The sequence below is a fragment of the Phymastichus coffea genome, unplaced genomic scaffold (assembly GCF_024137745.1).
Source record: "Phymastichus coffea isolate CEN01 unplaced genomic scaffold, Cenicafe_Pcof_1.1 PCOF00043, whole genome shotgun sequence".
Classification (NCBI taxonomy): Eukaryota; Metazoa; Arthropoda; class Insecta; order Hymenoptera; family Eulophidae; genus Phymastichus; species Phymastichus coffea.
In genome coordinates, this window is record NW_026706854.1 from 609916 (window position 1) to 622091 (window position 12176).

The 12176-nt window shown below is 44.0% G+C and overlaps 1 protein-coding gene across 1 annotated transcript in view; it reads left to right on the top strand.

The window, feature by feature from the left end:
• LOC131664200 (protein artichoke) overlaps positions 1-4985 on the top strand; it is a 35778-nt gene extending 30793 nt beyond the window's left edge. The window contains exons 4-6 of the mRNA XM_058935104.1: positions 19-3108; positions 3261-3592; positions 3797-4985. Of these exons, the coding sequence (XP_058791087.1) occupies positions 19-3108; positions 3261-3592; positions 3797-4324 (3950 nt within the window). The 3' untranslated portion in view covers positions 4325-4985. The remainder of the gene's footprint in view (positions 1-18; positions 3109-3260; positions 3593-3796) is intronic.
• The last annotated feature ends 7191 nt before the right edge of the window (positions 4986-12176 follow it).

The window sequence follows — 12176 nt, forward strand, 5'->3', positions numbered from 1 at the left end:
AGTAATGCATTATTCCAGGCGAAGATGCGGTAGTCCAATCGCTCAGCGTCTACGAGCTGGATAAGACGATCGAGGAGCTGAGGGGAAGCGCTTTTCCGGCGGGCTCGCAGATCCGCCACCTGCAGATATCGCACTCGTCGCTGCGAGATATCGCCGAGTCAGCCTTCAGAAATCTCAAGGATAGCCTTGAATCACTCGCCCTGGTCTCCGGCCGATTGGCTCAGGTCCCCCAGAAGCCAATGTCCGAGCTGCACAAGCTCGCCGCGTTGGACCTCGAGGCGAACCTCATCCAAGACCTGTCGTCCTACTGCTTCTTCGGAATCAAATTGATGAAGCTGAGCTTGAAGGGCAATCAAATCAGCAAGATCTCCGAATACGCCTTCGCAGGATTGGAAGAATACCTGACGGATCTCGATTTGACGGAAAACAAACTTAAGCTGTTTCCCATGACCTCGCTCCGCAGGCTGGAGAGCTTGGACTCGTTGAGACTTGCGTGGAACGAGATATCCGCCATACCCGACGACGGCCACTCCCTCCTGAGCTCGCTTCTGATCCTCGACTTGAGCAGCAACAATTTCGACAAACTCACCGAGGACTGCTTCAGGCCCTGTCCTATTTTGCAAACTCTCTCGCTTTACTACAACAGCATCGAAGACGTCGACAAGAATGCATTCGTATCGTTGAAGGATTTAGAGTCGATAGACCTCAGCCACAACAAGATCGTCTTTTTAGACGCAGCTACTTTTAAGGCGAACGAGCGACTACGCACAATCGAGCTCAGTCACAATCACATACATTACATCGGTGGCGTATTCGCAGGTCTACCCGAGCTCAGGGAACTGTATCTCGCTGAAAACAACATCCTGGAGATACCGGCCGATGCCTTCATTGGCAGCGTAAGCCTGAGCGTCGCTTACTTCCAGCAGAACGCAATTCGCCGAATAGACGGCCGCGCACTTGCGAGTCTTTATCAACTGGAGCAACTGCACATGACAAACAATTACATTGAACGAGTGCCTGTCGAGTTCCTCGATCAATGCGGCAATCTGACCTCGTTGTCTATGGACGGTAACAAGATTCGCGAATTGCACATCGGTACATTCTCCAGACTGCACCGATTACGCGAACTAAGGCTCCAAGACAACAGAATAGGAGAGGTTAAACGAGGGGTCTTTGCTACTCTACCATCTCTCCAGGAACTTCATCTTCAGAACAACGCTATCGTCAGCATAGAGGCAGGCTCTCTCAGTACTCTGTACAATTTGCAGCACGTAAACCTTCAAGACAATCAACTTGCTGAGCTCGATGACGTGTTTCAACTGTCGTCTGAGTACCCAGGACCCAGCAGCTCGCTGGTTTCCATTCAGTTGGATAGTAACGGCCTAGCAACGCTGCACAATAATTCACTTAGGGGCCAGTCTAGTGTGAGGATCATGTGGTTAGGTCACAATAGACTCACTCATTTGCAAGCATCGGTCTTTCGTGACCTGCTGCTCGTGGAACGATTGTATTTGACCAACAATTCCATATCCAAGATCGATGACGGAGCATTCGAACCCATGCAGGCCTTACAATTTCTCGAGCTCAGCATGAACAGACTGAGTCACGTGACTGATAGAACCTTTTCCGAGTTACACGAGCTCGAGGAACTCTACCTGCAGGACAACGGATTGAGGCAACTCGACCCTTACGCACTAACGGCATTGAAAAAGCTCAAAGTGTTGGATTTAGCTAATAACCACTTGGAGCTGCTGCACGATGCCATTTTTCAGGAGTCTTTGCCAATTAGAAAGTTGAATTTGAAGAACTGCTCGATTAATTCTATCGAAAACGGCGCATTTTTAGGCCTAACCGAATTGATCGACTTGAATCTTGAAAATAATCAACTCATGGCTCCAGCACTAAGAAGATTACAGATTTCTGGTTTACAAATTTTGTCAGCGTCCGGCAATAATTTCAGCCAATTATCGGAATACAGTTTCAATGGGTTGCCTTCGTTGCAACAACTCACGCTCGATAATGTGCACATCTCGCAAATGCCAGAAAGTATATTCGTACTGAACGTTAATTTGGTTAAAATCCACCTGAATTACAATCACTTGCGAACTTTGCCACCGGGTGTTTTTGACAATTTACTGTCTCTTCGTGAGCTCCGCATCGATCAAAACAAACTTATCGGCATTCCTTATTCAGCTCTCACGAGTGCTAAAAATCTAGAAATTCTATCTCTATCGTATAACAAAATCAACACTGTCGACGTGGCTAGTATGTCCGGACTAAAATATCTGCGGGAGCTCGACTTAAGTCATAATCGCATCGAGTCGATGTCGGGTTTCGCCTTAGCCAATCTCTCAAGGCTCTTCTCCGTCGATTTGAGCCACAACAATTTGAACGCTCTGCCGGTGAACTTCTTCACCCATTCGCCGATGTTACGCAAAGTCGATCTCTCGGAGAACAAGTTCCGACAGATACCGGCAGTGGCGCTATCAGGACAGAATTTACCTGGTCTGAATTGGCTGAATCTGACACGTAATCCCTTGAGCAGGATACACGAGGTACCCTCGGAATCGATGTATCCATTGCTTCAGGAGATACACATATCCGGTACGAATCTCACGATTCTCACATCTCAGGACTTTGAGGCCTTCCCCGCCCTTCAATACCTTTTTGTTAGCCAGAATAGCATATCTCGGGTCTCACCTGGCGCCTTCCGTACTTTACCGAATTTACTTACTCTTCACTTGGGCATGAATAGTCTGGATATTCTGCCGCAGGAGAGATTGAAAGGCTTACAACATCTTCGAATACTCAACCTCACGCACAATAGGCTCAAGGAACTTGAAGAGTTTCCAGAAGATCTCAAAACTTTGCAAATACTTGACCTTTCATTTAATCAAATTGGCGTCGTAGGCAAAGTTACGTTCAAGAATCTGGTCAACTTGGTAGAATTGCATCTATACGGCAACTGGATAAACACAATATCTAGTGAGGCTTTCCGACCATTGAAAAAACTGAGGCTATTGGACCTTAGCAGAAATTATTTAGAGAACTTACCTCTCAATGCTTTTCGACCGCTTGAAACACAAATAAGGAGTCTGCGAGCAGAGGGTAAGTGTCCATCATCTCTATCAAACGCTTCTCTGCTACACATTCAATATCTACGATAGATTTTTCAAGTATTTTTCATTTCATTGTAAAATTGTTTAAAAATATTTCATCATTCTGCATACTAATGCCTATCAATTTTTTCTAATTTGTAGAAAATCCGCTAAATTGTGGATGCGAATCCCAAGAACTGTGGGAGTGGTTGCGCGATCACCAGAAACTTGTGGGCGGTGTGAGCCGTGACAGACGAGTTGGTATGAACGAAGTAGAGGGGGGACTGCTTCGCTGCGAACAACCTCCCGAACTGAGGGGCCTCGTCTTTCTGGATCTCGATCCACATGCTTTCTGCTCTTCACCATTAGTACTGAAGCTCGCCATACAAGACATTCAGCCATTCTCCGTACTCGTTTCCTGGCAGAGTAGGAATCACTCTGGCTTGCACGGATATCAAGTAGCATATCATACTCTCAACACCAACGTCAACGAAGTAAGTTTCTCTGCTTATGTGTTTTTAGATTAGCTATGTTAAATTGAAAGATTGTATTATTATTTATCCTTGAAGTACTAATGCTTGAATGATTCAATGTTTTTGTTTGGTATGAGTTATGTCTCTACTAGTGTCTGACTATCTAAACCAATCGAAGGAAGACGTAAACGAATAACAGAAAATTTTTAATAACATGTTTCACAGGTTCGAGGCAAGCTGCTCGATCCCAAGTCTCGCTCAGTGCGTCTGGGTAAACTCAACCCAGACACCCGTTACCGGATTTGTGTTCTAGGTCTGGGTAGCTGGGGAACTCCCATTCCAGAGAATCTGAATTCCAACAGCTCTACCGACGAGTTGATCGAGGGTCCGGCACACCCCGTAATGTTGAACTCTCCCATGAGTCGTTGCACCGAGGTACGAACTCTCGACTCGCCAAATGCCATTGTTGGAGAAGGAAGTATCGCCGATCGCAGTGGCATCGCCAATATTCTCACTCGACGACTCGGTCTAATCGTTGGCAGCTGCATGGGCTTTGTAGTGTTCGTCGTGTTGATTTCCGTGCTCGGCTATCTGAAGATGAAGAAGCAACGCGCGGCGGCCAAGCGCGAGCAGCCCTTGGCGCCAAATCCACCCGAGTACTTGTCTTACCGGCACTTCTCGCTGCAGAGTGGCGATCGACTGGATAACTCGTCGTGCCCGAGCTTTATCGGCAATACGCCGCTCAACTCGTAGCATAAGGCCCCCGATACCGACATCGAGCTCAAAAACGTCGGCGCAACGGACTTGTTTGCCTAATGTGCTCGTGTGCTAGTGGAAAACTGACAATGATATTATCCTGTGTGCGAGAGCATGTATTTACATTGTGCAAGTGTGCGATACGCGTGCGTGATTACATCTACTTTCATTGTGGATAAATTCAAGACTGATTTGTTGAGGCAGTCGTTGTGAAGCTGCCTCGAGCTTATAACGTCGGTTTTTTATTGTATAAAATAATAATAATAAAAGTTCAAGTTTTTGTACGTATTTAATGCGCGACGAACAAAGAGAATATAAGTATGTACAGTTAGACGTAGTTGGTATTATGAATTCGAAAATAAAAATTAAATTGTTACGGTTATACGATAAGCGGGCTATCCGTGAAAGTCCGGCGATGTAATCTATTCCTGCCAAGCCAGTCATAACGAATAAAGTTAGACTACGAGTTTAAGGTGTTGTAAGCCCACGGAGCAGTGCATCCGATTCAAAAAAATAAATACATAAATAAATAAATAATGAAAAAAGGAAAGAAAAATCAAACGAACGAACGATTTGTGTACATAGTTAGCCGAACGTGGAGAAGGGTATAAGGCATAAAAAAGAAATCAATATAGGAATCTCGATAATAAAAGCAGTGATGGTAAACAGAATGTTTTTCTTTGACTCTCTATAAATCTCTCTTTTTCAGTACTTTTCATCCCAGCAATAGCTTTTCTCCCAAAGCATCCCTCGTAAATCCTCTTTGGCTCGGGGGCAAGTGCCGCGCGCAGTTTAATCTCGCTTAATAAATGAACGAATTAATTATAATCGGGGTTTAGAGAGTGGAGCCTCGTGCGCGCAACTCTCCAAAAGACTCCCCAGTCTCGACGCAGTTAATCTGTTGAGCGTGTCAATAACTCAGCTTGATTAATAAGATTCTAATCGGTTTCAAATTTCTCCTCTCGAAAACTGCACAAGTTCCTGCTATTACGGCAAAGCAAAATACGTAACACGTACGCGATGTAATTACACCGACAAAGGGGACCTGCTGCCGCGGCAGCAGCATCAGGGCTATAATTAATTCTTAGAGCTTCGTCCGTCGAGAAGCGCAAGTAGAACGTTTTAACTATACAGCTCTATCCTCGCGTACGCTATAGCCTACGCTTTCTAGTTGTACATCACACGAGTCTTAAATGAACTTTTCGACCTGCACGAATTGATCAAATGCATTTACGCTAAAGCACAAGACTTTGAAAGGCCTTTGTTCAGTTTGACTTTCAGGCGTTACTGCTGTTGGAAATTCAACGCAACCCGAGGCTCCTAGTCTTTTTTTGTTCTTTCTTGTTCAATGTCTTCTACCTGTACCTCGACATTTCCAATGTTCGAGCAGCTGCAGCGAAACAAAAACTCGAATCTTTTTTAATTAGAAAACATTTCTTTTGTCCTGCTAAAGCCTATGGAACCCGCCTCTAGCCTGCTGAATCGGCGCGCAACTCTGAGACCAAGTGAACAAAACTTTGGAGTATTTAATTCGTAAAATCGTAACTGGGAAAGGAGAAGTTAGCGAAGAAGCGCCATAAAAACGGGAAGACTAGAGCAGGCCGGGAAGAGGCGCAGTGAAGATAATCCGTCGCGTTACGAAGCTCATGGAGTGTGCGCGCCGTTGCCCGCCCGAAGCTTTCATCGCGACATTAGCCAGCAACGCGGCGGCGGAAGGAGCGGCGCATTCCGCGCGAATAACCATTAATATGGCAGAGTGCGCTCGAAACTGGGGCCTTCCCATAATGGCCACTACGAGCGAAAGAGAGAGAACAGTTGCACACACGAGAACTCTTACAATTGTATTAGATTCAAGAGGGAAAGTACTAGAGAATACTTGAGGCCTGGCTGTATCAGAAGATGCCACCTGCGAACTGTTTTCTCGTCGATTGCTCGATTCTAGATGTAATGAAAAATAAGCTGCTCAGATTTTTTTTGTTTTCCAAATGTATCAATTACACGGGAGACCGAGCAAAAGCGGCACGATTGATTTCAGTTCTCTGGTTAAAGTTGTCTTCCTGGGCGTAAGAAAAACCTAGCAGTCTAAAAGCTCGGGGACTTGTATAATCTTGTTCGAAATGAATCCATTCTCTGTCTGTCGGATAGCTACTCTCCTGAGAAGAGAGAGAGAGAGAGAGAGAGAGAGAGAGAGAGAGAGAGAGAGAGAGAGAGAGAGAGACAGACAGGCAGACAGACAGAGAGGGAGGAGGCGACAGGCTGTTGTGCGATAAAAGGGAGAAAAGAGCGGGTCGCGCGACGAGATTGAAAAGAGGGAGAGATACATCAAAGAGCGTTAATGCTGGTTCGCGCACGATTGTAGAACGAAATTTTTTTCGCTAAATCAGAAAAAGAAAAAAGAAAAAAAACGGGACGCGCACAAACCACACGCGTGGCATTATTGCGCGGGGGATAGAACAATGCGTCCAGCGAATTCCCCGGTTTTATAAAACGAACGATTAATATTTATTTGCGGAGATGAAAGCGATGCGAAGCAGCTTTTTGTCCCTCGATCGTGAAGGGAAAAAGGGGAGAATTTCAATTGTCCTGCTGGACCGATGAATTACGTCCACGCCATACTATTGGCGATGCGCTCATTGCAAATTTTTCAATTGTTGGTGAACCGCCATCGGTCGAGGTTATTGAAGATTCAATGAAACAAATTTTGCAAAGTGATGCTGTTGCCCGAAAATTCTTGTGAACACTTAATCGATGAAGTCATTTCAAAGCAAGCTGCAATATTTTATATTATTCTTTTCAAAAGCTAAAAAATAAAGTGTAAAATCAATAAAGCCTTTTTTCTTAAATGAGCCATTTTCATTTCTAACATGAAACAATGCAGTAAAATACAATGGAGACTTTTTAAAAGATTATCTTATAATCTTGAAAGACTTTCGCAGACTATCGATGCGCAATTTTAAAGATGATCACTTAGCAAAAGTAGCATTACATTTTTTTCATTTGCGAAATCTGATTAAAATCAGACAAAAACTTGAACGAAAGCTCCGACAAGTGTAAGCAGATTTTAAGTCACATTCCATTGGAAAGAATGCCCAAATAAAAGCTTGCAAGTTCTTTGTTCTCTGTTTCAATGAGCCGGGCTTGGGCATTAATTAAAATATTTTCTTCCAAGTGAGCGTAAAAAAAAATCCAAGCCTTCCACTTCAATTTCAGAGAGAGGGAGTTATCCGCTCATCGTGAGCACGGGCTGCACGCACATGCACGACGGATGAAATGCACAGCATACAATTACAATTGCGCTTCGAACGAGCCTCTCTCGGGAAAATTGAAAATTCACGCAGAAAGATATTGCGCGAACGCATGCAGGTGGCGATTGTGAACAAATAATAATAATAATAATAATAATAATAATAATAATAATAATAATAATAATAATAATAATAATAATAATAAAAGACGACGTCGCGTTTACATAGTGCAACGCGCGCTTGCAGGAAAAGGAGACGGCGAGTAAATGGGGTGTGCGGCTTTATGTCTCGGCACAAAAGAAGGGCTGCCGCGGCACGAGCAAAACGTACTCGATCGTGAGCGAGAGGCAGAAGGAGAAGAGCCAACTCTTTCGTTTCGTTGTGCAACTGATATTTTCTTTTCGTTTTGACGCGATAAGACCGTGAAAGTGTAATGGCAAAGCCTCTAAAGTCGATGTCGTCGTCAAGTAAATCTGCATTTGTACGAGTTATCATCTTTGAAATTATCACTCTTTCAAGCTGACTGAGTTTTGTACATTTTTCAAGACTTTACCAAAACAGCAGTCTTTCATTTCGCGTTTACTTGTACATTAAGAAAGTCATATGGCTACTTCAATTATTTTTCGATGTAGGCTGGCTGATAATTTAACTCGGTAAAAATATATTTCTAATTATTCAGATTTATAACTCCTTCATATGGAATATTTATTGAGACCTTCATATTTTATTATTTATAGTTTGAAATCAATTTAAACGCACCAGTCTATCTACTATTATGAAAAAAACGTAAAATGACAGACAGATAATATCACTTTAAATGAAAAGTTTCCAATCCCTCTCACTTTGATGTTATGAAAAAAACCTATCCGTGAAAATGAAAGCAATTTTAATCGAATCCATTTGAGAGCATGCAACGAATAGAATGCGACAATGTTGAAAAAGTAATATCGGCAAGCTTTAAAATAATGGGAAAACAACTAGTTATCGACTGATATATATATATCCAGCTCAATTAGCCGACAAATCGTACAGCGGCTTATACTTGGCAATATAGCCGTGCATTAAGCTACATTGAGCGCAGAACCAATAAATACTGAAAAAACGAATCCTGCTAGCATACGCGGAAAAATAGCGAACGGATGGCAGTGTGACGTATAGCGCTGCAACTGCTTTTGCGCAGCTTTCTTTTCGGGGACGAAGACGACGAGATGCGACGAGCAGCGCTGGCTTGTAATCCGAAGATTACGGTAGAATCGCTGAACGTGCCGGCTCTATAATTCATTTATATAAAGGATCTACACCAGTTACTCACAATGAAAACCTCGTCGCTGTCGCGTAACCGGGCCACGTATTAAATTGAGAGCCCAATGGAATACAGCCGGAGAAAGAGAAGGACAAAAGGAGAATAGCAAAAATAGGAAAGAAATAATAACCAACCTTTTTTTAATGTCCGCTTCTCGTTTAATTGCCTTTTCCTTGTTGCACGTTTTTTCTCCGAATGGAAAATTGAAGAAAGTAAGCTTATAAATCAGAGCCCTTGATGCTACCGCATTAACTTTGTCCTGAGAAAGCGACAGAGAGGGGGGAGGGGCCGCCTTGCAATAAAATCTACCTAAGAAAAGAACGATACTTTGCTTCATGATATTCCGACGTTGAATGTCGAGTTACTCAATAACTTAACGCCCGTTACTTGCAATTCAAGGCGAAGTTATAACAAAGAAGCAAAGCTCGCAAACTATTGAAAAACCAAACGCAACGGAATACGCGAGGGCGAATTTCCCGAGTAAACATTCCATTTCGCGGTGAGAGTAACTCGGTTAACGCAAGGTGTGACGTTGAGAGGATCGGGAGTGAGTTTGTCCCCTCGTCGTGCGGCGGCGCGCTCCGAAATGCCAAACTACGTGAACGAATATTTATCGAGCGCATATATGGGTGGATTCAGTTGACCGAGTCGTCACGTACAATCGGACCTCAGCGAGCTCTCGTCACGTCTTGACACGCGTGTTTGCATCCAAGAATAATTTTATCCGATCAACTATCGTGATGAATGAAACTTTTAGTAATTTAGCGGACGTAAGAAATGGACTTGGCAAGCGTTAATTCTTTCGATAGCAATCCAACTTTATAGTCTCGTAAAAAATAATGAAGAAAAGTCAGCATTTTATAAGACTATCTACAATCTGACCCTACTGACAACTATACATTTTTCAAAGCTAGCGCCAGCTGTAAATATTTTAGTAAGCTCAGCCCCTCCCAGTTTCCCAGTTGGTTCATTGAACTTACCGAAGGTAACTTTACCGCTATCAGTTTTCTGCTTGCACTCGACTGGTAAAGCTCTCTTCTCGCCATCTTCACATTGTCAGCAGCAGAGGGCGCCGCGCATCCCTGAAAGCTCTGTTTTCAAATGTTCATATATGTATGCGTATCTATATCAAATTATTTCATTCCACCCATGCGCTTTCAATTAAAATTCTTTCAACTTTTTGCAAATGAAGAGACCTGTTCACGCAAAAGAATCATTTGGTAAAAAATTTGTACGACATAACTTTGTACATATTTCCTTTTTACTTTTACAGTGCTTTCCGGGCAACGGAAATTATTTTTACAGAGTCAAATTTAGTATATTGTTTTATTTTTCAATTACATGTACAGTTCAATGCAAACCTGACATTTCACAATCCACAATCCACCTTTGTGCGTATTCTTCGAAGCATAAAGCTGCGTAGAAACATGTTTTGAATGCAAATTGGCATTGCACACAAAGCAAACAAAATTGTTCCAAAGCTTTAAAATGAAGTTTGTCCAGCGTAAGTCTTTTCTTTCTCTCTAACTCTCTCCTTCCATATTTTCCAACTATAATACCCATATAATCAGCTTACAGAGACAGTGAACGTTTTTAAAAAGGTCAACTGGAAAGTAAAGTATATTTCACTAGAAGCTGGAAAAAATCAAGAGGGCAATGTGTTACCAAGAAAAGCACCTGGCGTTCGCAAAGTTCGAGCGCTAATTCGATGAGAAGCAGCTTTTCGCCTATCCACCCCTTTGACACATTAGCTCGAGGTACGATATAAATTTTACGACTTACAATACGGCCTCGATTATCGAATTACCGAGAAAGACGATAGAAGCTTGCAACGACGACGACGACGACGACGACGAGCGTGGCACAGCGGCGTCGATGGCGTCGACGGCGGCGTTGGTAGTGGACCTAGTAATTGAATTGGCCGCCGCCTAAGCCATGTCTGCTTTTTATATTGGATACACGTCCGCGGCCTCGGTAATTGCCTATTACGTAGGACATTGTAAGATCCAGCGTAAGCGACGTACGCCCGATCGAATATGAAGTAGTCTTTGGAAAATTCACTTTAAACTTTTCAGATAAGACAGAGCTTTCACGTTTGAGCGCGTAGCATTTTTTCTTTTTTTTTTTTGAATTTAACTTGTTCACCCAAATACTCGACTGTTTCAGCGCGTCTGCGATAGACGCGTCCAAGCCGCGATTTGATCAAACGTAAATCCAAGCTTTGGAACGGTCCCTCGCGTTTTTCGCGTCGCCAAATTAGAGATCAGCAAATCATTGCCGTTCACTTGCGTTACGCGCAATTTCACGAGAGCTAGGTAGGCGATTTCGTCGGTACAGAAGGCCAAGCGAAGCAGATGAGTTCGTATAAAGCCCATTAAACATTAACAGCGCACGATGCTTAAACATTGACCAGCCGTTGATGCTTGCGGACAATTCGGACATTTGATAACACTGTAAGCAAGGCCGATCAATTACGAGCCGGAGAGGAGGGGCGAGCGCGAACTGCAGCTTACGTTAGCGATTGCCATTCGCGCGGCATTTATGAACGATCCTCTAGCTATATAACAAAAGCTCGGCATAGAGAGAGAGAGAGAGAGAGATAGATACGGTGAGGGGGGGGAGCAGTGGAAACAGTTTCGATCGACGGCCGATTGTCTAAAATCCGCGGCATTGTTTGCGAGGCCGCTGAGAGGTATTGTGCGATGACAATGCGCTCAATCGTTACAACGTTGCGCGCTATCGCGATGTCGAGGCAGAGTGTGTACACGCAGCGACAGTGCAATCGATGAGTCGTCGCTCGCTCGCCCCGCTTCACTGGAAAAGACACGATCTCCAAAAAGTTTGAATAACGAGGCTTTTGTCGAGGGGCCGCGCAGGTAAGCACTTCTTGTGTGCAACTGCACGTGTGTGCGCGTGCGGGCGCGCACGCCGACAAGTGTCGTTTGCCAGTCAATCGTTTTATTCCAATTTTTTTCTTTTTTTTTCTTTCTCGGCTCTTCTATAGAGCTGCTGCCGATAGTTATTGGATTTGCTACGCTCGTCTATTTCCCCCGACGGCGTCGACGACTCTTTTTGCGCTCCACTGCTGTTTTACCCGCTTGCTGCCTACTGTTCGCTCTCCCTCTCTGCTTTACGAGCGAGTCACGAACGATCTTTGTTTTACAGGCTACGGCTCGCTTGGGGCAAATACTAGCTGGCGTCCAAATGCTCTCGCCCGCCTCCTCTCCCCACCTCCTCATCTTCTTTTTATTTCTAGTATTGTTGCTGCTAGTCTTTCCTCTGCATGCGCGAGCAAAAAATT